This window comes from Heliconius melpomene, chromosome 3 (genome assembly GCF_056956725.1).
Source record: "Heliconius melpomene rosina isolate 202511_hmr_F chromosome 3, ASM5695672v1, whole genome shotgun sequence".
Classification (NCBI taxonomy): Eukaryota; Metazoa; Arthropoda; class Insecta; order Lepidoptera; family Nymphalidae; genus Heliconius; species Heliconius melpomene.
In genome coordinates, this window is record NC_140391.1 from 783,624 (window position 1) to 809,955 (window position 26,332).

At 32.6% G+C, this 26,332-nt stretch overlaps 4 protein-coding genes across 6 annotated transcripts in view; 2 read left to right on the forward strand and 2 right to left on the reverse strand.

Annotated features, from left to right (window-relative positions):
* Positions 1 to 8,431, forward strand: part of Fmr1 (synaptic functional regulator FMR1) — a 28,217-nt gene extending 19,786 nt beyond the window's left edge. Inside the window, exons 9-14 of one of the 2 annotated variants that reach the window (XM_085208039.1) lie at positions 1,726 to 1,876; positions 2,117 to 2,210; positions 2,732 to 2,846; positions 3,411 to 3,498; positions 5,582 to 5,659; positions 6,480 to 8,431. In XM_085208039.1, the coding sequence (XP_085064165.1) occupies positions 1,726 to 1,876; positions 2,117 to 2,210; positions 2,732 to 2,846; positions 3,411 to 3,498; positions 5,582 to 5,659; positions 6,480 to 6,736 (783 nt within the window). In that variant the 3' untranslated portion in view covers positions 6,737 to 8,431. The remainder of the gene's footprint in view (positions 1 to 1,725; positions 1,877 to 2,116; positions 2,211 to 2,731; positions 2,847 to 3,410; positions 3,499 to 5,581; positions 5,660 to 6,479) is intronic. The other variant, XM_085208040.1, reaches the window with a different exon arrangement.
* LOC146539768 (uncharacterized) overlaps positions 6,664 to 26,332 on the reverse strand; it is a 110,879-nt gene continuing 91,210 nt past the window's right edge. The window contains exons 2-4 of the mRNA XM_085208044.1: positions 18,868 to 19,098; positions 13,701 to 13,788; positions 6,664 to 10,758 (exon numbers count right to left, since the gene is read on the reverse strand). Of these exons, the coding sequence (XP_085064170.1) occupies positions 10,614 to 10,758; positions 13,701 to 13,788; positions 18,868 to 19,098 (464 nt within the window). The 3' untranslated portion in view covers positions 6,664 to 10,613. The remainder of the gene's footprint in view (positions 10,759 to 13,700; positions 13,789 to 18,867; positions 19,099 to 26,332) is intronic.
* On the reverse strand, positions 14,566 to 18,401 carry LOC146539769 (uncharacterized). The gene is made up of 3 exons (XM_085208043.1): positions 18,040 to 18,401; positions 17,783 to 17,934; positions 14,566 to 16,821 (listed from the first exon to the last, which is right to left on the reverse strand). The coding sequence occupies exons 1-3, from the start codon at positions 18,223 to 18,225 to the stop codon at positions 16,551 to 16,553; spliced, it is 609 nt and encodes a 202-aa protein (XP_085064169.1). The 5' UTR covers positions 18,226 to 18,401; the 3' UTR covers positions 14,566 to 16,550.
* Daao1 (D-amino acid oxidase 1) lies at positions 19,496 to 21,526 on the forward strand. Of its 2 annotated transcripts, XM_085208042.1 has the most exons (3): positions 19,496 to 19,658; positions 19,931 to 20,153; positions 20,432 to 21,526. In XM_085208042.1, the coding sequence occupies exon 3, from the start codon at positions 20,438 to 20,440 to the stop codon at positions 21,449 to 21,451; it is 1,014 nt and encodes a 337-aa protein (XP_085064168.1). In that variant the 5' UTR covers positions 19,496 to 19,658; positions 19,931 to 20,153; positions 20,432 to 20,437; the 3' UTR covers positions 21,452 to 21,526. The 2 variants fall into 2 exon arrangements, with proteins under 2 accessions (XP_085064168.1, XP_085064167.1); XM_085208041.1 differs by lacking the exon at positions 19,931 to 20,153 and having other exon boundaries at positions 19,497 to 19,658.

The window sequence follows — 26,332 nt, forward strand, 5'->3', positions numbered from 1 at the left end:
AGATTGTTACTCCAAGTTTTCGCCTCCAAAAAGTTAATAAATCTTTTATGGGTCTGAGCATACGTGTATATAATAAAATTCCACAGTGTATTCTAGATTTGCCACTTCCAAAATTTAAAATATCAGTAAAAAAAATTCTAACAAGTAAAGATTATTACACTGTTCAAGAATACTTAGAGGACAAACATGTATGGAATTAATGTCTATTGAATGTAATGCAGGATAGCTGCCAACTAATGTAATAGATTGTACCATAAATTTTGAAAAGAGCAACTGTTGAGTTTCTTGCCGGCTCTTCTCAGCAGAACTGCCTTCCGAACCGGTGGTAGCTTTTTTGTTCATATGTTCATTCGACGATTCAAAAGTGCTTATTATAAGTTTATTTGAATAAAGAATATTTTGAATTTGAATTTATAAAGTTAGTAACTAAGTTATAAATTTGCTAAAAACTTTAAGATCCTTTGAAATTGCTTTACTCCCCGGAAGTGGAAACTATTTTAAGATGTATATTGTGAATTGCAACCAAATATACATTATAGTGTAAGTATAGCGAAATTATTATTGTGATAAATTACTCAATAAAAAATATTTGGATAATAGCGTCATACATTGGCTTAGAGAACAGCAGATGTGACATTTGTAGTATGAAAAAGATTCAGTCGAAGCCTTACAGTAGATGTTGTCACTGTATTTTTGTGTTTCAATGCATAAAGAACTGTTTTGTTGACTATATATATTTAATCTATATATATAAAAGGACTTGTCCTCACTGACTAAGGTAAGACGCACGCACAGCCGTAACCGCTGTGCGTAGAAACGTGAAATTTGGACAGATGTTTACTTTCGTAATCTGGACATCCACTAAGAAGGGATTTTAAAAAATTATAACCTTAAAGGGGTGAAATAGGGGTTGTAAGTTTGTATGGAAAAAAATTTAAATCGGCACTGATTTTTATAAAATTTGAAATTTAGATTTTTAAAAGTATTTAATTAAATATGTGTTTTAGTTTTCTAGAATTCTCCCGCTAAGGGTGCAAATAAGGGGTTGAAAGTTTGTATCGATTTTTTTTTAATCGGCACCAATTTTTATAAAATTTGAAATTCAGACTCTTAAAAGTATTTAATTGAATACATGTTTCATGGTTTTCTAGAATTCAACCCCTAAAGGTGCAAATAAGGGGTTGAAAGTTTGTAAGGAAAAATCTTCAAATCGCCACCGATTTTTATAAAATTTGAAATTTCGACTTAAAAATATTTCATTGAACACATGTTTCATGGTTTATTAGAATTCACCCCTAAATAAGCTAGCGAAGCTGCGCGCGTCCGCTAGTATATATATATTTATATATATTTTGTTTAATATTATAATTAGTTGGTCTCATAATTTTTGTCCTATCAAATGTCCTATCGAAGCTCCTTACAATATGGTACCAGAAATCCCTGACGGTACTTATTGGTCTAGGTACTGAAAATAGTATTTCTAGATACAGTAAAAATCTAAAAAAAATATATCTGTTTATTTTTGCCTAACTTATTAAAATAAATGAGTTGAAATAAGGATTTTTTAAAAATATCTATATCCCGACGGGAAAGGGCATAAAATTAAAGGCTTAATCAAATTATAATTTTGATAACATTCAAAATAATCAACATTTGTGTTTAATTTTTTGTTGGTCTCTTCTATGCACTTCTATACACTTCTTACACTATACATTTGTCTTCCAGGAAGTAGAACAGCTACGCGCGGACAAGCTGGAGATAGACCAGCAGCTGCGCGTGGTGATGGGCGGTACGGTGTCCTCGTACCCGCCACCGCGGGGCGCTCCTGCCGCCCGCGCGCGCCGCCCGCGACCTCCGCACGCCAGATACCCGCCTGGTACTGTTATCTTGTTCATTAAATCTTTCTTTTCTTTCTTAAATTTAAGAATACGTAGGGCAGATTGAGAGGCAAAAAGACTCTTTCACGGGGTGGTCAGTAATATGGAGCGCTACGCTACGGTTCTTCTTTTCAGATTAGTTACAAAATAGACTGTAATATGGTATAACGACGGAAATTAATTCAATTATCTTTTTTGTTTGTACTGTTCTTAATATTTATATGACATTGTGTTTTCAGGTGCTCGCAGGACGACACCAGAGCTGGGAGAGGAACGCGGGGAGCGCGGTGATGGCTCGTATCGTGGACGTCAACGCCCACAGAGGCCCAATAGGTTAATATCATTATTTTATTTTTTAAATTAGCAAACGGGATTGATAAACTCACATATGACACCCAGCTATAGGTAGAGAAAAATGTAGAGTGTAGACACACTTCTCCACTGCATATATTTGAGACACTGTGTGCTCTAAATCTATGCCTCATATTGTCTACCATAATAGGAGATAATAGTATTCGAATTAAAATTTACGAACTCTTTATTCTAATTACAGTGGTATAGGCAAAAAGAATCTAGTGTTATGTTACTCTATTCTGTTTTCTGCCTGATTTTGAGACATTACATGAGTGGCGAAAATCTACGCCGCACTTTGTCAACCAGAGCAAAGAATAATATTGTTATTTTGTAAACTGTAACAATGCAATTTATATAATTACACATTTTTATATATCTTTTCATATAGTGTAAAATATGTAATAACAAAATCTACCTTCGAACATGATATAAGCCTAGTAGTAGTTTAGTGGTATGGTATTAGTGTAGATTAACCTAAAGTGTGGTGCACTTGGTTGCAGGTCGAGCGAGCGTCGCGGCGAGGAGCGGCGCGTGCCGCTGGAGAACGGGCGCGCGCACCCCCGGCCGCCGCGCGACGCCCGTGACACCCGTGACACCCGTGACACGCGGGACGCGGTAAGAAAAATCGCTTGTTGTTAAACACCTTTAGTTGGAATCGAACCTTCACTTTTACAATCAGACGCTATTTTTCACATTTTGAACAAATTGAACAAAGTATTTAAATCTACTTTTAATGTGAAATGAATTAAAATAATCCTCCTATAAGAGTGGTGGAAGGGTCTGCGCTCTTTTTACGGGAGCAGTACATAGTATAAAATATTGCAAAACCATACCTACCAGAATTAATCAAGATTCGTCAACAGTTTAGACGTAAGATTATTATTTTCACGATCTGCCACTTTCATTCTCAAAAACATACTCGAACAATAAACAGATATTTCTCGTTCTGTTTTACTCCCCTACCAGTTACCTATTTTCTATAATAAACCTAAAAAATGTTCAACTTCACCTGCAATACCTACGACTTGACTTCGTGAATTTCTTCTTCGTGTGCGATGTTGTTGTAGAGTAGTTAAAGTTAAAACTGCGCTGTCATTTAAAGTGGTGAAGACAAAAACACTTTCTATATTTTAAACCTACTTCGATCAAGTAAATAAAGAAAATTTATAACAAAACTAGAGCGGGCGGCGACGTGATGACCGTCGAAGGCAGCCGGACGAGAACAGCTCCGCGCTCGACAGCCAGGATGTGTCCAGCGCCGACAGAGGTCAGTCACCCACCTTAATTAGTAGTCTTAATGTCGTAGTACTTAGGTGTCTCAGTTCCCTAGTGCTCTAAGTACTGTAGTGTTCTAGTACCGTAGTTTGTAAGTGTAGAATGCGATTCAAATAAGAATAGAATCGCCATAGAAGCGCCATATCGTGACTTCATAGCTGTCAATTCAATCTACTTGAGCAGGGTCAGCAAAACAAGAATTTGTTAAAACAAAATTTATATTTACATAATATGTTGTGTGAAAATAAATTTTACTTTATTGATTCTAGCATGGCACACCACCTAGTTTTCAGGTGAATTGTATGTAGCCAACAATAAAAAAGAGAGAGAGTATTGTTTTTGTAAGTACATATCTCTCTAAACTAAAATGATATTTAATGTGGGTTACGTCAATATTAGTTGAAGAATTAGTTATAAAAAGTAAAATAACCGTTATTGGTATGTTAATTATTAATTTTCTATGCAAATGATGAGTTTCAAGTGACACTTGACTGATAAAGGACATTAATACTGCAATCATTCTACCATAGTTTTGGTTATTGTTTGTATTACATTATGTTACACTAATGTAGTAATAATGGATGGGTTTAAACAGCAATAATTAATGCTTTATTCTCCAATATATACCTCGTCGTCATATCGTAGAATGGACAATTTCGTGAAATTTATATCCTAAAATGATGCCCATAAAATATTTAATAAAAATCTCTTACAATGTCACATCTTATGAAATGACGTAATTTTTAATTAATCCTGTGTCTAAATAAAAAAAAATGATTTATTTAAATTAAATTATTTTATCCAGTGAATTAAATTAGATTACATTTATAACATTAAATTGGTGATTAAGCTAGGAGTAATTTTTGTGGTATTATTTTATAAAATAAATACTAATATTTTATTTTTTCGGTATAACACAGTTTTTTTACTCTTGGTCACTAATAAATTTCGTCTAGCAGCTAATCATATTGTTTAATTTTGAAGATTCAAAGGTCCGCTAAATACCATGAAATCTTTAATTATTACAATGCTACCACGATATATACAGTAAATACTTTGAATAGAATTAATAAAATAAACCATTTGTAATCTATTTTCTATAATACTTGGTCCTTTTATAAATTTTGCTTGTAATTTTTGATGGATAATTTAGAAATTCTATGAAATCTGAAAATATTACTGAATGTGCTAGTTAAAATGTAGTGTGTAGTGGTAATGGTAAATATTTATTTTATCTATGCTTAATTGTTTTGTTTTTTTCAATTGTGATATATAGAATAAAGTACCTGTGTACGTTACTTTTATAAGAATGTTTTGCAATAATTAAATTTTATATATAAAACCAAAGCATGTGACTGTGAACGCGAGAGATTGTGGGTTCGATTCATACTCTAGCATAAGAAAAAGAAAAATCATTTCTTCACTCTGGTGACGTTCCGTCATTAAACAGCAGCAGAATTGCCTTCTGCGTTAGTGGCAGCTTTGTTAGTTTTATAATTCAAAAGTAAAAAAAGCTTGAATAGTCTATTTGAATAAAGATTGTTTTGAATTAGAATTTTACAAAACCAATTACAATTATATGTAATAATACAAAAAAATATATATTTGTGCTTGTTACTCTATTCTATATATGAGCTGTCAATGGCAAAATTCTTTACATTTTAATTAGTACATACAAACTTGTGGTTTTTATTTATGTAGTGTGGGAAAATAACATTTTTTATCTGAATATTATATTCTTTATATATGTTTGAGTTTACAATTCAAGGTATTTAAGTTTTGTATTTGAATATGCTTATTTAGTTAATAACACTATGCTAGTAGATATAGAAAGTAGTATTCAGAAGTGTTTCTCCTGCGATCTAATGACGGATATGCTTTGAAGATTGACAAATTTAATCATTACTTCATTTATATTACAATATGGCATATATTATATAAAACATTACAAACAACAGCAATATTCAGATTTTTTTTGAAACAAAGTTAAATGTTAGTGTAAGAATTTTGAGGCATGTCCGTCGTGTGGGGGGATGGGGGCTAGGCAGTATGGGACACGTGTGTGTGGTGTGCAGAGTCCGCGTCGTCGGAGGACACGGCGGCCGGGGACGCGTCCGCGCCGCGCCCACGACGGCGGCGACTGCGGCGGCAAGGTACCCTGCACGCGCACACACATGCACACGTACACATATACACTTCTGAAATGCATGTATATACACATGTACATAGACCTGACCTATACATTACACTTATGCACTTACACTTCAGATGAGTTTTAAACTTTCTTTTACATGTACATGTTTTAAAATTTGTATTAACTTTTATTAACATGGCAATAATTGTATTTAAATGTATGTCCGTGAGGGGTGGGTTTAATGTGTTGAAATAAAACTTCAATTTATATTTTACTCACATTTAGATTATATTCATATTAAAAACAAATGAAATAGATACATACACATTATTAATTAAAACGTTCATTAAAGATAAACTTTTACTCACTAACATAAATTTTGTGCAATGCAATATTTTTGTGTTTGACTAGAAATATATTTTTATAATTACAAATACAAATATCTAAGTAATTAAAGTTTCTCAGTCATCTCATTTGCCGCTACACTACTAACCTTTTTGTTATTTACATGATCTACTTATATACTTATTGCTAGTGATATAGTACAGTACTGCTTATAAATACAGCATGTTAATTAATATATTATAATGTTTATTTCATGGGAGATTAGTTTGTGCATGTTATTTTGTATTTAGTATTTTTTGTAGTAAGTTTTTTATGACGTAAGATTTTCAGATTATATATCATATAAATTAAAAAAAATAATTATTTATAAGCGATTGCAGATTATATACTGTTTAGCAGTATGTTATGCATTTTAATTGTTTAATTCTGTATCGCTGTTAATAATATAATTGTTGTTATTTTTTGTATGATGTACATGTTGTTGTATATTAAAGGTGGCGGATGGAAGAATGGCGTGAGCGCCCCTAACGCCAACGCCAGCGGTGCGGCAGCCACTGGAGCCGGAGGCGCCGGGGCGGCCGGAGCGGCGGCGGCGACTGGAGCGGCGGGCGTGGGGGCGGCGGCCGGCGTGGGGGCGGCGGCGGGTGCGGGGGCGGCAGCAGGCGCGGGGGCGGCAACGGGCGGCCCCAAGCGCCGCGACGCGCCCAAGCCGAGCGCCAAGAGCGAGCCGCTGGTGAACGGCACGGCGTAGCGCGCGGCCCCCCACTAGACTTACTCGTATTATGCTTTTGTAAGAGATTCGTGATTTGTATTCCCGATTATTCGATATTATGAAAATTACACGTGTACGCTCCTCCACCGGTCGGGCCGGCCGCGGAGCTCTCCCACGAAATAAACATACTTCTGTGTACATACTTTGAATCGTATATTTTCTTGGCCCCGGCGCGCGGCGGCGGGCTCGTGAGATACAGCGACTAGTCAGACGTAACGGATGCGACTACCCGCGAGCGAGCGCTCGCGACTCTCGGAATGATTCAAACAAATAACGATTACAAATTATGTACGTACTCTAAGATTTTCACTTAGCCTATACAAATTCGAACCGACACTGCGGTGCGGGAGTCGCGCATCGAGCATCGTTGCCGGGCGGGCTCTCTCACGTTCGACATTTGGACTGTTTTGTAGACGTTTCGTAGTTTATAGGAACGTAACGCGGACGCCGATTTTTTCGTTTCGAACTGAATAAAAGATGACAGTGATGGAAAACGGTATTTTTTTTTCTTTGAACATTCAGATTATTTTTGTGATGTAAACAAACAATGTGTTGTTTTCCTTTAAGTAGACATTTGCCTCTATTTATTTCACTTACATTATATATGTAAATCATACTCTGATTTGTTTAGACTTTACTATTGTATCTAATAAAATTTGGAACTGATGGGGGTTTTTATGTTTTCCATGGGAAGTGCGAGATGAATGCAAATTCAGAATATTTTTCGTATACTTGAAATAAGTATGATATGTTACTCCTTTTTTTGCCTTATCCTTGTCTATAATAAAATTGATAAGAACACTATGGTTTAATTTTGAATACTAGAACGTAATTTAAGTTATGGCATATAAAAAAATCATAATAAATACCCTTTTGCTTCAAGTATCTTAATGATAGGCTAAAATTGCTGTTTTTAAAATAGTTTTTTTAAATGCCATACATTATACTCTGAACCGTTACATTGTAACACAATAAATAGTACATTTAAGCTAAAAAAATATAAAAAGAGCACGTTTATAAAAAATAAAATATATTAAAAACCTGTTCCGCAGTAAAAAGGATGTATAACCACTGTTGTCAAAAATGTGTTTTTTTATACATAAAAATGTAATCAATTTTATCCATTGCTTTTTGTTTTCTACAGCTCTTATAATTTATAATTTCGATCCTATATCCTTTTTACTAATGGCATAGATGTGTAAAAAAATTTGCACGAATTCATCGACAAATATACTGGACAAGTGTTTGATTGTATGTGTAATCTAATGCTTAATGTTTATATAAAAGCAACACCGCGATGACTTAGTTCATGATTGTTTTAATTTTGTGCTTTTTCACGCCTACATTGAGTGTAGATACGTTTTCTTTAATAAAGAGGTAGTTAATGTTTCGCATTTGCTTTTTTTATATTGTTTGTTTTGATAATTCGTCTTTTTTACCCTTTTTTTTTGTAAGAAAAACTGTTTTTTTTTGACACCTTGGATTGATTGTTTAAAAAGGTATTGAAGCTTGTACCTTCATTTTGGTGTTAACATATTTTTTGTTCTACAACGAATTCCTTTATATGTCATTACAAAAAGTAACTATAACTTGACTTAACGAAAGGAGATTGTATTTAAAGAAAAAAAAGGTATGACGACATACAGCCAAAAAAATGAATAAGTTATTTAACTATAGTGGTAGATTATAAACACTATACATATAGGGTTGCCACTAGTACGTAACTTGTATATCTTAGTGATGTAATTTAATAATCATAGTTTATAATAAAAATATATAGCAATAACTTCAATGTTAAAATTGTATTTTTTTATTATAAGTAGTTTTTAATCCAAGTAGTTTTTTTCGTAGAATTAAATAGATGGTATTTGATATGCATATAATTTTATTAATTAGTTTGAATCCTGTTTGAACAGTCCTTTGCCCTGCAAAGTTTAATAAAAAAACTTTGTAGTAGTAACTACATAAATATTATGCACATTTTCTTTAATGGAAAATGTGCATAATATTTGGTTGGTTTTGCATATTCTTAACTCCAATAATTAAATCTTGTGATCTATACTGATATTATAAAGCTAAAGAGTTAGTTCTTGAACATTTGTTCTTGTATGAAAATTCATGAACAGTTAATTAAAATTTTGTGGAATAAAGCTGATAAGTATCAGTTCATTTATTTGTAGGACTATACATCATGTAGAGGTTAATCGTTCTGATGTAGCCCACTGTATCAGCCATCAGTGACCTAGCACTTCGAATACGACTCTTAATTATTTCCTTCCTATTCCACGAGAGATAACGTAGGTAAAATCTGCTCATATAATAATATTATGAATTTAATATCTTAAACAATACAAATCAAATCAATACAAAGTTTTTCACATTAAAAATATATACGAGTACATACTACTTATTAAGGCTCATTCAAAAGTAACAGATTAAAATATTATTCTCTATATTTGCTCTGTGATTGTTACATGTGAAGTATTTTAGAAAATGAATCTGCTACCGTAATTTATTTAGATATCAACTGTTTTTGCTTATCAGTAAAAAAATCGTCTATACTTCATATAACGAGTATTTTAAATAACTTGAATCTGTACAAAAATAAGCTGTTAAGCAAGGTAATCTACATTTATATCAAATGATATAGTTTTTTATATAATTATTATATACATATTGCCCCATATGGGTCACTAGTAATACTAGTAATATGTATATAATTATTATATACATATTATTAGTGGGGCTTCTCTCACTTAAATTTATTGATATATTATAGACAAAGTATACAAAATTGCATAAATTGTAGGCTAAGTGTTATTCTGATATGTTGTAACTGTAAAGTTACACCTAAATCCGTTCAGACAATTAGTCTCAGTGTAACCACTTCTGTACACTTCAAGTGAAACCATTACTAACGGGGTTTTTTATCGAGTTCTCAATGCCATTCATATAAAATACATTGAAAGTGCTAGATAACAATATATTTTTTTTATAAAATGTAGTCTTCTAATCTTTAACTTTTATATATGTATATTATGTTTATATAATAATGTATTTAGTTTATCACTATGGTTGTCTTACCATCATGTCATTATGAAATCAGTGATCTATCTTATAAACTTGTTTGGTCGTAAACAAATATATACTTACAGTCAGGTTTTTCAAAATTAATTCTTTGTAAAATTTAATAATTTAGTAGGTAACGGTTTTACTTTAATGTTGTTATATTATTTTCTTTTGAGTCTGTGATACTTAATGTAGAAGTAGTAGTTATATATGTCACTGATACTTAATGTAGTAGTAGTAGTTATATTAGGCACGTCCAGTATTAATGTCGATGTACGTATATACTATATAAATGCATTTTATTTGATTTGAAACTAACAATATCGTCAAACCAATATGTCGATATCTTATGTTGGATATACAGCTTGTATTACATAAAAGTAGAAAACCACCACTGTGGGGTATAGTATACCTAATATTTACAGAAATTTTTGTTGCGTTCGCTGTTATGTAATTTTCGTAAAAATATAATAAAATATATGTAAATAAGATATTTAAAGATAATTTATTATTTCTTAGTATGTAATAAATGCAATTGTTAGATTTGAAAAAAAAAGATTTATCATTCTTTAGTGTTGCCATATTATAATTGGAGTTTAAGAAATATTAAGATAATTTTTGTGTAGAAATTAATTTAATATTAATTAACAAGAAAATTACACAACGCCAAACCAGCCCATATCCAACTAACATATCGTCTGAATTTGCATTCCCTATATCTAACGTTAAGCTAAACGAACGTGCCCAGCTCGTTGGGCCTGTCCCCGGCAACAATGAGATGGTGGCATTATAGCAGTCGATGTCGGTCGCAGTCGTCGCTGTCGTCGCTGTCGCTGTGCGAGCAGCAGCTGGAGTCGCTCCAGTGCTGGAACTCCTCCTTGTGGTGTTCCAGAGCCATGAGTGAGGGGAACAGGCTGTCGCAGGCGCTGCATCTGGAATTTAGGTGTGGGAGATTGAGTTGAAGGAGTTTATTTAGTAGTAAACATATGTTAATATATTTTTTAACTTCATGCTTAATCTGACATATATATAATAGGATAGCCAGAGGGAAACTAGTGTTAAGATACATCATTCTCCACTTTCCGATCGTAATTTCGACTCGCTGTCTGTTGAGTGGCGGAACTCAACGCATTGCTTTATTTGAGCGAAAGAATGGACATTTTAAATAATTTATTTCCCAAAGTGGAAATCGAATCCACAAGCGTCGCTTTTACAGTCATACCTGTTTGTGGCATTGCGTGGAGTTTATAAAATTATACCGTGTGGACATTGAAGCCTTAAATTTATTCAGTTACTTAATTATTTATATTTCGGAAACTGTGATTGCATAAAATGCGTTATGGAGGAAGAAGGAAATTGAATAATTTTGTTTTCTTTAGCTGTATAATATAACGTTTGTGTGTGTGTGTGTTTTAATGAACTATAAACTGAATTATACAACTATTTGAATTCGTACAACAACATAATATGATTATATAAGTACTTATATGAATATTGGTTTAGTTGATCACAGTCAGGCCTAGTAATAAACTATACTATACTTACGGGGTACTTTTAATGAAATGGTTAATGAATATATAAGTAAACTAGTGGATCCGTACGCGGCTACGCCCGCTTGAACTATACGAATATTTATGAAATTATTTTCAGTTTTCAATAGAGAGATGCGTTAAGCAAGCTCATTTTGGGAGACGTTTTCTAACAACAAACTTTGCAAATCTTTGCTTAGCAACGGTCGCCTAGCGACGGCTGTTATTAACATGGCGGAATAAAATGCATGTCAAATTAATAAATATTTTAATATATTGGTATATATCGAAAATATTACAAATATGAGAAAAAAAAAGTATCCTATGATCATCCCGAGACCCTCAAGTATCTCTATATGAGTATTTTATCACAATTGAATTATCGGTTTGGCCCTGATTGCGTAAAAGACAGACAGACAGACAGCGTTGCTTCCGAATTTATAATATATACTTAGTGGGTAAAAAAAGTATTTGCACACCTTAATTTTTTGAAGTTACACCTACAAAAAACAGAATGATTTTAGTTAGTTATTGTATTTAATAACTTATTCTATATATATTTCGAATTGGTTAATAAAATTTCTTAGAAAATAGAAAATAAAAAATGAGATGGTAAAAACACATATTTTAAAGTCAAATAAGTATTTGCACACCAACCGGCTTGTACGTATTTTGTAAAAAAATCAATAATAAATGAAAGAAAAGACACTTAATATTTTGTGTAGGTACATTCCATTAACATCAATGATGGCTTGCAATCTCCTTGGCATCGATTCCAATAATTTGGACGTTGTTTAAATCGAGATTTTAGCCCATTTCTCCACCAAAGCATTCTTCACATAATTTTTATTTAAAAAATTCATTTTCCTCACATTTTAATCCAGCAGATGCCATAAATTTTCAATTGGGTTGATGTCTGGCGTTTATGGCGGAGTTTTCAGCATTCTACGGGCATTGTACAACACCCATTAATTACGATTTCATAGCTGTATCCTTAGGATCATTGTCCTACTGAAAGTAGTCTGTCTCACATACGTCTAATTTTGATGCGCTGCAAGATAAAATATCGCGCAACACTTCAACGTAATCTACTGCTTTCATTATTCCTTCGATAAAAGCCAAGTTTCCGACACCATTTGCTGTCCTGCAGCCTCAAACCATCACAAGACCACCGCCGTGTTTGACTGTATTATGCTCATGTTTCGCCTGCAGTTCAGTATTTGGCTTGCGCCACACAAATCTTTATCTTTCCGATCCAAAAAGATAAACTTTGCTTTAGTCAGAAAAACATAAAATTGTTCCAAAATTGTAAAGGCGTATTTACGTATTCTTTCGCGAAAGTTAGTCTTTTTGCTATATTGGCCTCACTTATGAAAGAATTTTTCCTCGCTGCTCTGCTGCGAAGACCACCATTACCCAGTACGTTTCTTACAGTTTGGGCACAGACAACCTTACCTGAACTTGACGCGATATCATTTGCTAAGCTTTGAGCGCTTGTAAATAGTTTATTTTCTACCGATTTTAAAATTTATCGCCTTTCTCTCGTACTGAGCTTCTTCGGAAGACGGGACCTTTCCTTATTTTCAACAATACCCATTTCTTCTCGGTTTTTTAAAGTTTAGTAAAGTTAAACTACTACACAGTTTAGTAGTTTAACTTTAAATTTAACCCGATTTGGCGATAACTTCAACCTTCATTACGTAGTAAAATAACTTCTTCACGCGTCGATAACGACAGTTCAACTTCTTTCGGCATGTTGGCTTCAACATTTTTTCTGAACACTAAACAAAACTCTCGATATTAGGATACGTTTCCCGATGTTTACATGTATACAAGCGATGTTCAAATTTTACCTAAAGTGACAAAATGTCGCGGGAATAACATTGTATCAAGAGAATGGTTGGTGTGCAAATACTTATTTGACTTTAAGGAAAGGTGTTTTTACCATCTCATTTTTTTATTTCTATAATCTAAAAATTTTTAATAATCGATTCCAAATATATATAGATTAAGCTATTAAATACAATAATTAACTGAAATCATTCTGTGTTTTTGTAGGTGTAAATTCAAAAAAATTAGGTGTGCAAATACTTTTTTTACCCACTGTAGGTATGGATTGAAGACTCAACGTACAAAATTGTATCAAGATTTCCTTTTAGAGTTATTTATAGTATGCGTGATCTAGACCTGTTGAATTTAAAGTTATTTCCAAAACATTTCTAAAAAATATAAAGTAAATATTGAAAATAAATGTCTATATAATACATATAGGTATACAGTATACCTACATATCTCTCTCTACGAAAAATGTCTGAAAAATGAAATAGAAGTAAATGTTAGCTTACCCAAAATGTCTTTTCTTCTGCTGGTGGTCACTCAGTTGGCGTCGTGAGGCGAACGACCTGTCGCACACGTTGCAGGTCAGCGCCTCATCTGCAATATTCGATAATGTTCAGCTTCATGCTGTAGCGAGCATTCCAGAGCGAACCACCACACGTAACTGGCTTCACAAGTGGATTATTAATCTTTAATCTTAAAATAATTAAAGATCCTGCAAAAATACTATGGACACGGTAACACAAAGAGAAAATGAAATCTCCGATTGGAGATGGAACTCACAACCTTCGCGTCTACGGCCACTCCCACACCCACTGCGCCACGACCGCCTCACCTTACATAAATGCTACCATTAGCATTATTTTATAGATACAAGTATAATATGCAAAATATTACAGCGCGTGCGACAATCCTATCACAAATAAATACTTCATAATTATTATATAACATGTTCATAATCAACGTTCCATTTAGTTTGGTAGATTAAATTGGATCATCGCGTTCAAATAATTAATAGGCAAATATTTTAATTAAGGCTTCATTTATTATTATCGTAGAAGCTTTCATTATTTTTTTATATTTAATGTAAAATAGGGTGGCGGGTGCAGGGGGTGTGGTGCTGCACGCTGTATCCCGCACACAGCGGGGTAGGCAGAGGAGACTTAGTAATAACACGCTCCGTTCCCCATTTTGCGTCGAATTTTAGAGGTATGGCGTGTTTAATGGTGGTACTCAACGCCGCGTTTTTGTTGTTTCTGCCTGGATAGCAGAGCGAAGAAATAAAAATTTAATTAGATATTTCATTTTCTCGTGAAAGCGTTTGAATGTACATACTTATGCTTGGATTATAACAAGGTATAAATAAAACACAAGTAGAGTTTAGAAATATGTAATACAAAATATTAAACAGTTATTTTTTAATTATGTGCATAAGGCATATGAAACACGAGCCAGTTCAAATCTGGCCTCTTATAAAGGAGTACGATTGTAAAATGGGGTAAACAGGATTTATAAATTATAATTACATTTAACTAACATTAAATCTGTATCTGTGTATTCATATTGGCTTAATGTAATTTAAACTATAATTAAAGTCTATTAATACGAATAACTGTTAACGTTATCCAAAATATAGGTATGTTTTTCTTTACAATTTTGAATTACTTAATTATATAAGTTTCCTTTAACAAAAATAAATTATGTAGCTTCACCATATATCTCACATCTAGGTAGGCAGAGGGAACCTAGTGTTGTCTATTAGAACACTACCATCCGCCCAATTTTCGAGAAATTACGTGTTACATGGCCGACCTCAACGACCGCTTTCTTTTGTTACCAGAGCGAGGAAATTAAAATAATTCATTAGGTACTTAGTAGTGGAATTTTAAATTACGATCGTCGCTTTTACAGTCAGATGCTGTGCTACGACGGCCTAAACTTATTTGATAGATATATTTCATGTCATTTCAAACCATAATCATATAGATGATACTATAATCTATATAGTAGGAGAGCTGGCACCAATTTTTGAGTAGGTATTTATGGCAAGCTGAAAATTGCTTAATTATATACATAAGTACGTTCGTATCACCTTGCCTGAAATACGAACCCAAAAATAGGTTTCAGCTCTTGAACTAATATGGGTGCATATTACATAAAAATAATATATGAACGGAATCGATACAAACAGAAATTAATTGAACACTCACTGGAGAAAAAGGAGCATGTTAAATATCAAAAACAAAAACACATGTAATTAAATGTCTTATAATATTAGCTGCTTAATTATTTGTGCGTTTATCGTGATATGTAATTATTATAGTTATATTCAGTATAAATAGTAGGTACTCTATAAATTTATATTCTCTTTTCAAATACTCAATTTGTTTGGGGTAGCAGAGGGAACTTAACTTACTCCGTTTTACATTGTTTGATGGGTTTACTCAACGCCGCGTTTTCCTATATGGGAAAATGAAAATAATTTTGTTAATAATTGGGAATCGTACCCACAACTATAGCATTTACAGTAAAAATCTGTCTGGCTTCACTACACGATCACGGATAATTTATTAACATTAATTTTCTTTCATAATATATAAAACTGAATAATTTAAGACGTAAAAAATACACGTATGTAAATGTTAAATATCAAACACTCCTTTAATATTAGTAGGTTTGAGGCTAAAAACCATTCATATTTAAAACAGTCCATTGTAGAAATATTTACATAGGAATTGAGAAACTCCTTACCTCTTTAAAGAAAAATAATTAAACAATAATAATTATCACATAGTTTACATACTATACCACCTCACTCATAGACGTAAATTAACATTTAACTGATTATTTTCTTTAGCTGCAAGCAAAAACTACATATCGCAGGTGGACAGGATTTAGTTGAAAATCTCAAATTTTCTGCCCTCAATCAAATCAAATTTTGAGATATGGTGGCTTAAGCGGCGGAACTAAACCCTGCGGTTTGTTTCATTATATATTTTTTTAGTTGAGTTATATGCTAATTAGAAGTGCGGTCAAATAAAGGATATACCTTTACCTTTTATGTTTAAATTTAATCCAAGAAGAGAAATTTAATTGTTTTAAAGTAGCTAAAAAATCAAGACATCAGCTAAAAAACAATAAATTCATCTTTAACTTTTAGAAAACAAAAATGGTTGATAATTGATTTTTCAAGAAACTAAAGTAATTCATAAAAATATACATTCTCTTAAGCAGTGATACCTTGCCCACTTAAAAGTCAAATTAAAAGTTTAAATTAAATACAAAAAATAGTGTTGGCATATACCATACTGTTTAAAAGAACTGACACCACTTTTCGTAATTTTAAATATAATTATCTGTTAAATAGGCAAAGTGTTAGACACTGAAGACTTAAACATGCTTCCAAAGAATCTCGCTCCCGTGGAACCCCCAGGAATAGAACCCAACATCATCCACATTAACGCCATAACTTGTGCTATTGCACAAAGCACAGTCCACAGTGTACTTTCTAAGTATAAAGCACAGTATAATGTAGCTATTAACGTAAATCCATAGAGTAGCGTGTTAAGTACTTTCTCTTTGGAGAACAGCGATTTCATATGCGCCCATGGACCGTATAGAAAACTAAAACTGTAAACAAAATATTGAGATAAGTATAAAGATCTAAAATATACACAGTAAGAAAATAATAGCAAAAGAAAATGCAATATCATGCAATATTATTCCAATATCATGCTTCTATGGCTAAATTAGAGCAAATCTAGTTTAACAACACTGCATTCTTTGCTTTCGGCCTGAATTTGAAGTATTGAGAGTTGAGTGGCAGCAGCCAACACCCGACATTGTTTTTGCCAGAACAGAGAACCTAATATAATTTTTCTTCCCTTAAGTGAGATTTCAACCCACAACAATAGTCTACAGCCAGACTTTGTTTCACTGCACTACAAAAACTAGTCATATGTTATACCATATAAATGTTAAAAATATCCCCAAAGATAAGAACCCAAATTTTTTTTTCAAAAGTATATTTTATATGTCACAATGTTAAACTAATATAAGCCGTGGAAATGGAGCAAACTTTACATACAACCATTAAATCATTTGAGATAAAATATGAGCACATTGTAATATTGATAACAGAATTTTACGATTGGATTATTGTAATACTAGCTTTTAGTTGCAGCTTTACCTGTATTTCCAAATAAATATTTCAGTTATGTATTATATGATTATATACATTAAGCATGTCAAGGGACTGTGGTAACTCTGACCATCACTTCCATATACATTACAATGAAATTATTAATGTGATGCTTATCCCTTCTGTGATAAATAGACTATCCAACACAAGAAATATTTTTGAATTTGAACTAGTAGATCCCGAGGTTGAACAATTAAAACAAAAACTTTTTATATTAGTATAGACATATCAAATACTGGTGCAAATGAAGGAATGTGGTTCATCATACAAATATTATCAGCAATATGTTTATAGAGGTCATTGACATAGCATTGTTGTGGATGAATTATTTAGATACTTAAGATTATTAACATTGAAGTTATATTAAAATTAAATTGTCATAAAACTTACCTAAATATAAAGAAAACACTGCCCAATGTAAATAGGAGAGAGAATTTTTTGGCCTTCAATACTAAAACTGGTATATAAAGGAATGACAAAAAGAAACACAGAATGCCTAAAGCGAGGCATATACCAAATCCCATAAATCGTTGTGTTCGACTCTGAAATACAAAACGTAATTAGTAGGATTACTTAATAGTAAAAAATGTTGCGTTTTAAAAATTAAATAATATTAACAGATATCAAGATACAAGTTGTTTACTTACCAATGTAAAATATTCTTTCTGAACATTATCAAACCAAGTTCCGGTAGAGCTGTTAGAGCTCGTGGGAGTTTCGTCATTGCTGCGCGAAAAGAAACTAGGAGTAGAGAATGGTAAACTAATTTTATAGCTGCGGCGGTTCTCGTTTTGGAGTAAATACTCGTCTAAATCTGACTTTAAATTAGCCATGTTCACCTTATATTTGATTATTAAGTTGTATTTTATTTATCTATCGTTCGTTTTTTGTTATTTACAAAGTATTGGCTATAAATTCAATTGCAAATAGCAATTAATCACAGCTTAGTCCTAGTTCGCTATTCCAGTCAACACAACAGAATTTGCCTTCCGAGAATGACAGTGACAGCTGACATGAGCTATGTATGACTAATACAGACTATACCATAGACAAAATACTTTAGCCTGTACAAATGTCAATAGCATAATATTTCTTCATTTTAATCATTTGATAAATATATTTAAATAAAATGTTCGTTATCGTGTTAAATTAAAACAATATCATAACAATTTGTTAAAATATTTTTGTAGTATCAAACAACAGCACATTTGCTACTAGTGATGTACACGCACGCAAATTTCTAAGCATCGATAATTGTTGTAATTGTTAAAATATGAATAATTAGCTTTTACAATTATTAAATTACACCGAAAATATTAAGAGTCTTCCTCGACAAATAGTCTATCCAATACAAAAGTAACTTGTCAATTCGAACTTTTAGTTCCTCAGATTAACGCGTTCAACCAAACAAAGTGTTCAGCTTTATAAAATTAGTATAGGAGCATAAAATAAGTTTAGATAAGAAAATATTTTACCATAATCGCTATCGTCGCTAAAATCATCGTGTGCGTGTCGACGAATATTGTTATTGTACCGATCATGCGCACAAGGAGGGCAAACACCGCGCGTATCTCTCTCCTCTAGGTCAGTGCTGCTCGCGTCTGAGTCTGCTTCAGCTTCGTCTATGTGAATATCTTCGATATGTCTGTTATCCAGTTTCTCATTTGATGACAACTGGTTGTAGTCTTTGCGCTGTGGACGAGGCTCTGTAATAGAATAAAAATATTATGTATATAACTACAAATAAAAGGTTTGTTTATCTTATTTTAGCATTAATTTATTTTTATAATAAATAATTAAACAATATTCTTCAAGAGCAGACCTGTATTACTTAATCCTACAATATCAAAGTTATAAGTGCAGAACTTTAAAGTATAAAACATTTTTGTAAAAGTGAAAAAGTGTATTCGAAAGAAAGTAAAGTAATGACTGTAAAGTAGAAAGATGAAAGGAAAAAGTTTTATATTGTTATAAATTACTTTTTTTGGCTTCATGCTGTATTTAGCACGTAACAGGATAGGCAGAGGAAAATTTAAACTTTTTTTACTTGGTACTATTTTGTAAAGTATTATTATTGTCTGTAACATTATTTATAGACTAATTATTCCATTACATTTTGCTTTGAAGCAACACTGAATATATTAATATAGGCCCTTGCTGTTCTAAATTTCGTAATTTCGTATTAATTAAGCCATATTAGTACTGTTTATAGTGTCTGAAGTTTAGAAGCAAACTAATCATTTAATTTACGCTCATAATAACTCATGTAAGTATTTGAAATTACGTAATATAAGATACGTAATACGTACGTGTAAATTGTTATGAGATAAAATTTATTGATAACTTATTATTTATACAATCAAATATTATATATTTTATAAACAAATATAGACTGACTGATTAAATTTATTTATATTTTTTATTTTGTTAATTTTCAAAGTCAGTCTATGTTTTTGTATGTGATTTGTTCATTTCGGCCCCTCTTTACTTTTCACCTGGTCAAAGTGATGGCATAATTTAATCAATTAAGTTTTAAAGTTGCAGCGGTACAGCATGTGACTGAAAACGTGACTGTTACGGGTTCAAATCCCACGCGAGAGTTTTCCTATGGTAATAAGACAAAAAGAGTTCCAGTTCCTTCATTCAACACGCAAACGAAAACGGAATAACTTAGTATTGGGTTTCCTTTGCACTCCCTCGTCTATATGCGGGATGTAGCGTAAAGCTAAAATAAAACTTAATTAAGATTAATTAATTCAAGGTAATTTATAGTTTAAACGGATAAATATTTCGTGAATACTAGAATTATTTTTAACAATATTCTACATTTATTTTTACTAAATATTTTTAGTCAACCATTAGAATGGGCATATCTAATTTAGGAACAATATATGGGTCATATAACAATTTTATAAAATTAACCATCGTATTTTCATATCGGTAATTAGTTTTCATGGAAATCATTATTATCGTTAAGTATTATCTAATGTTTTTATTTAGTAATTACTAATTAATATAAAAGAATTCTTTTGTATACAGATAATAATGGATGCAGGTTCTCCGAAGTTAGCTATTCTGGGAGCGGGGGTTATCGGATCTACGGTAGCCCGTATATTGCAAAAAGAGTTAAGAAACGTTGATGTTACGGTAATTGCAGAATCTTTTAAAGATGATACGACTAGCGCCGTCGCCGCCGGACTTTTCAGACCAGGAACGAGCTTCAAAGGGCCGACGAAAAAAATTACCAAGAAATGGATCGATAATTCTTGGTATTTTTGGCAAGATATCCTCAAAAGTTCAGACGCACCACTGGCTGGTATCATGGCAGTCTCAAGTTACATTTTCTCAAAAGAAAATTATCACGTTACAAGGAACCATCTCATCGAGGATCTTGTACCTGTGTACAGAGCAGTGGATAAAGACGAATTAAAATTGTGCGGCGAAGGCTGGAAGTACGGTTCATTTTATTCAACCGTGAAAATCGGTTGCGATAGATATCTACCGTGGGCAGAAAAATCGTTTATCGATAACGGGGGTAGGATTTTAAATGAGAAAATCAATAGTTTTACATCACTATCTAATTACGACGTGGTATTTAATTGTACGGGCTTGGGAGCAAAGTATTTGTGTAATGATCACGACTTGGTGCCTCTACGAGGGCAGGTCGTAAAGGCGAGAGCGCCGTGGTTGAAAATGGCTTATTATGGGGACTACGATACTTATGTAATACCTGGTATAGACGGGGTAGCCACTTTAGGTGGGGTGAGGCAGTATGACAGCTATAATAAAGGAGTCTGTAAGCACGATGCCGCTGCTATATTTGAACGTTGCTGTGATCTTTTGCCTGCTCTTAAAAATGCGGAGATAGTAGCCCATAAAGTCGGTCTCAGGCCTCATCGTGTGCCCGTGAGAGTCGAGCCTGAGATAGTCGACGGTGTGAAGGTGGTCCACTGCTACGGGCACGGCGGGTACGGGGTGATGTGCGCTCCGGGGACAGCTATAGACGCTGTCAAACATGGCTTAGATTTGTTAAGGGGTGGCGTACGAAGTAAAATATAATTATATAACAATATAGTGTAATGCAATATATTACTTTTCTCAATACAATATGTTAAATAAAATTTCTTGTTTTAATTTTGAGTTTTTAATTTTTTCCTGTGTTTAAGACCAAGTAAGTATTCTTTAATATCTCAAGTTTTCATGTAGATTGTCAAATGACAATCTACATGAAAACTTGAGATATTAACTATTTATGTTTTATAGGAAAACGCTTTTGAAATTCTCCAATATTATCAATGTTTGATCTCACGGGCATTCTATCAAGATTCAATCGTGTTTTCAATTGACCTGAATTCTCATAAATATATTTTTATTAATCTATGAGATATTAAAATAGAGCCCAAAAAGAAAATGTTCAGGGGCCTTTCGTTTGGTTTAATCAATTATTTAGTGTACATCTAGTTCAGGTATTCTCCTATGGGAATATGTGAATATCGGTATTAATTAATGATGCAGTAAATATAAAAAAATATTTTCTACAGATTTAAATTTTAATAACATACCAATTGTACTGATTAGTGGTTAGGTTATAACTTAACGTTATATTATTATAGTTACGAGTTCAAATTTCAGTTGAATTATTTTATTAAGGACAAAAGAATAATAACTTCAATGAAGTATTATTAGTCTCACCTCACAAAATTCAGGAGTAAATAATATCTTTTACTATTTTCCTGTAAAAAATATGTTTATTTTGTATTCTACTCCACAAGTATATGTATGCTTGAGGCTGTGGAGTGTGTGTGTGTGTGTATTGTTTTATTTGAAGTCTTCGTGTAAAAGTTGGAGAGATTCCAATGGCTAACATAAAGTTTGGAGGTTTAAATTGGCCTTAATTTTAAATCAGTAGGCATATCCTAAGTGACTACAGACGATGTATAAAACACGTTAAAAAAATCTACAAGAGTTGCTTAAAATGACGCGATCGATGAAAACATATTTTTTTAAAATTTCAATTAGTATGATTGGAAAAGTGCCGTCGTGACTCTCTCGGGAGTTGCATGTATGTATGTACATACGTCATACATGTTATGAAATGAGTTTACAGTGTTCTATTGAAATATTCACATTTTCTTTGAGCAGTCGGTTAAAGGCATTTAGCTCGAAACGATATTTGTAGGTGATGACCAGGGCAGCACCCTCGTGATATCCATTCATCACTCAAATTATGAAATATATTAAAATATAGCATTCCATATTATTAGGACATAATAAATCGTACCCTAGTCACCATATGGACGGCTTTACCATCACAGCAAGTTGTAACTCAAAACAGCTCAATTGAATAAATCCAGAAATGATTTGAAAAGTCATGTCATGTTAAATAGCGGAACTCAACACCGCATTTTGTCCTGTTACCGGAGCGAGGAAATGAAACTGATTCATTTACCCGAGAGGGAATCGAACCGCCACATTAAATGTAAACAGCCTCAAGATATAATTAATAAGAGGAAATACAAAGAAAATACACAATTTCACTTGAGAGTTAAAGTTTTAATATCAAACATCTGAAAGTCAGTAACTCTTACCTCACGCTTCGAACAATCTTACTTGAAAAAGTAATTTATCTTTCTTAGTAGAATTTGCTGAAAACTGCTAAGATAAGTATATTGTGTATTGACTATTATACATCTATTTTCTCAGTTTGACTTGAAGTTTTTTTTTTTCCTCAAGTTGTATTCCGCACACTGCAGGGTAGGCAGAGGGAATCTAGTATTAAGATACTCCGTTCTCCATTTTCCGTCGAATCCTGGACGCCACTCAACACACACTGCCTCCAGAAAATGGCAGAAAATGCGAAACGTAACATATGACTTTTCTTTTTTTAATATTTCAAATAAATAAAATAAGCTACAATTAATTTTCTTTCATAAAACCCATTTATAATTAGTATCTGTACGGGAGTAGGTACAGGAGGATCTAAGCCTCGCCTCATTATCGCGTGAGGGATGGACGTACATGACTCTACACTCTGAACGGGGATGAAGTTTTTGCATAAATAATTATCATATTTTTCATCGTCATTTAGCCGCTACAATTATGCCGTTGAGCGTCTGACTGTGAAAAACTTTTGTGGATTCTATTCTTACTTAAGAAAGCGGCTTGTACTTTAAATATCTACATTATTTTTCATTTTCTCAAGTGGGATTCGAATCCATAAGCTGTCTTCCTCCTCTAACTACTCTGCTGCATGCGGGATCCAGCGTAAAAAAAAAAAAAAAAACAATAAAGGCTTCAACACACGACACGGCAGGTGCATAAGTGTGTCGTGTTGTGGGGTCGATTCCCACTCGGGAGAATTAGTTATTATTTATTAATATTTTCATTTCTTCGCACTGGTAACAAAACAAAGGGCGTTGAGTTATGCCCAATGCTAGAAAATTCGGGGGACAGTGAAAGCAAAAGCTTCTTAGAATAAACATTAATGTAATGTATCTACTGCGTTTTGGAACAGACAGACTGACAAAACGAAAAAGTTGAATTGAAGGAATACCTATTACGACTTAAAGCAATATGCTCATACTTGTAAGACGAGTTTAAGCCAGCGTTGTAACGAGGGACTGTAGAATGGGATTACTTTATATGTACATACATACATATCTATATATGAATGTATATTCTTGAAATATTAAGCCTTAATAAAATAAATTATTATCATTTTTTTATTAAATGCAGCGTTGACTTTTGACACTCATTGCCTCGAATTTCGGAGAAGGCAAAAGTAAAAGAAAAATGATTAATGGAATAAAGGACATTTTGAAATAACTCGTCTTAAATATTAAACTACTAAAACAAACAAAAGAATAAACGAACGCTAATGAATCTAAAAGATTTTTTATAAAAATATTCCAAATTACACGATAAATACTTGTTTTATTGTTTTCTTAGTTTTTTTTGTTTTCGTGTTTTGTTTTATCTACAATTTACTTTAAGCTGTGAAGATTGTGGCTTCATGTTTTTACTTTGAACGTAAATGCTAAAGATTTTTTTCGTTTGTTTTTAAAATAATTAGGAGTCGAACTGACAATTGTCACATTTATAGTCCCGGGCTGTGCCGCTACGCCACGACGACGCCTGTACATTAGAAAGAAATACTACAAATTAATTTTAATAAAAAAATGTGTACTTTAATAGTAAATTGTATTATATTTATAAAGTATTCATTTGTTGCGTGAGCGCAGTGCCCAAGCAATCGCAAAGTAGGTCGAGTCTTAATCTGTCTGTCGTACAACACATTACAGGGATTATTCGAAAAAACTACGGTCAATTAAATTTATGGACGTTTAAAAGGAGTTTATTTTTTAAGAAACCGTATTTTATTGGTGATGTATGTCTTCTGTATTAGTGGCATAGTGTGGAAAAGGGCTACTTTCAAATCTTACTGTAAATAGGATGTTTGTGGGTTCGATTCACACTCGGGGGATTGAATTAAATTCTTTGCCCCACTCTTGTAATAAGGCACAGCGTGGTTCTCTCTACCTTCTCTGTTTTATGGAAATGAATGTGAAGCTAAAATTAGAATAATAACTTTGCATAAATTAAGATTGACGAAAAATAGACTAACAGAGATAGTTTTATAGGCACTGACAGACAAACTAAATTTATTACCTACTCAAAACAATTTCAGCAAGATTCTTCTAAATCACCATCTAAAGTTTCTGCTAAGTTACAAACAGTTTGTCCTTCTTTCTTTGTTTTTCCTCAGGACGACATATTCTGTGTCTGACAAGTGGCAGAAAAACTTTCACCAACATTAATTTATATGTTGAGATTGACGGCGACAGATGGAGGATTGACTTGAAAAATATATTCGACTAAACGTTAAATCTTGTTTGTTTCGGTTTACTCTGACAGAAGAATTCTGAATGTATCTATACTAATATAATAAAGCGGAAGAGTTTGTTTGTTTGTTTGTTTGTTTGTTTGTTTGAACGCTAAGATCTCTGGATCTACTGGTCCGATTTTCATTGTTTTTGTTTTATATGAAAGCTGCATTCTTCAGAAGTGCTATAGGCTATATAACATTACATTACACATATATACTAATATATTTTAAAGTACATTCTAATTTGACATGCAATTTATTCTGCCATGTTAATAACAACCGTCGTTGCTACGCGACCGCTACCGCGACGTTTTGATATTCATCCTTATGAAAATAAATATAATAGTCACTTTTAGCATTTTATCTAGATTGAAATTACAGTTTACTGTATAACATTCTAATAAATAATTAAGGAGATGTCACTGATTCCAAATGACCTAGCCACCTAGCGGGCGGCACAGTATGACCGACGCGAACGGGCAGATGACGTTGACGGTTTTATAAATTTTCATACATTTTCGAACTTTATTTGTAGTTTATAATTAATTTCAAATACACTTTGATTCTCTCCTTATTTTATTTAATATTGCCCGCTAAAATTATCCTACTTAATAGAGAGAAATGTTTAGTTATTTCGTAGAGTCGATATCTATGTACGCACGCACGGAAAACTTTAGGTACTTTTTCTAATATTAAGAATACCTATCCTTTAGTTACTTTTAATCCTTTTGTTAGTTCATTTCAATAACTCAGATATTTTTTTCTAATAATGTGTATCTACTTATTATTCTTTTTGATTATTTGAGCTTATATTTTTTTACTAATTCTATTGAGAATTGAAAATAATTTCATGAATATATTTAATAAATATTCTTATAGTTGAAGCAGGCGTAGCCGCGTCCGGGTCCACTAGTAGAATATATTTTTTATTTTTCATTATCTATACATTACATATATGTATGTAAATAAATAATATTGAATGCCTGTGATTTTAAAATAATCGTAGTTTCCAAGTGCATGGTTATTTACGATATACCAGAACACAAGCAAAAGAT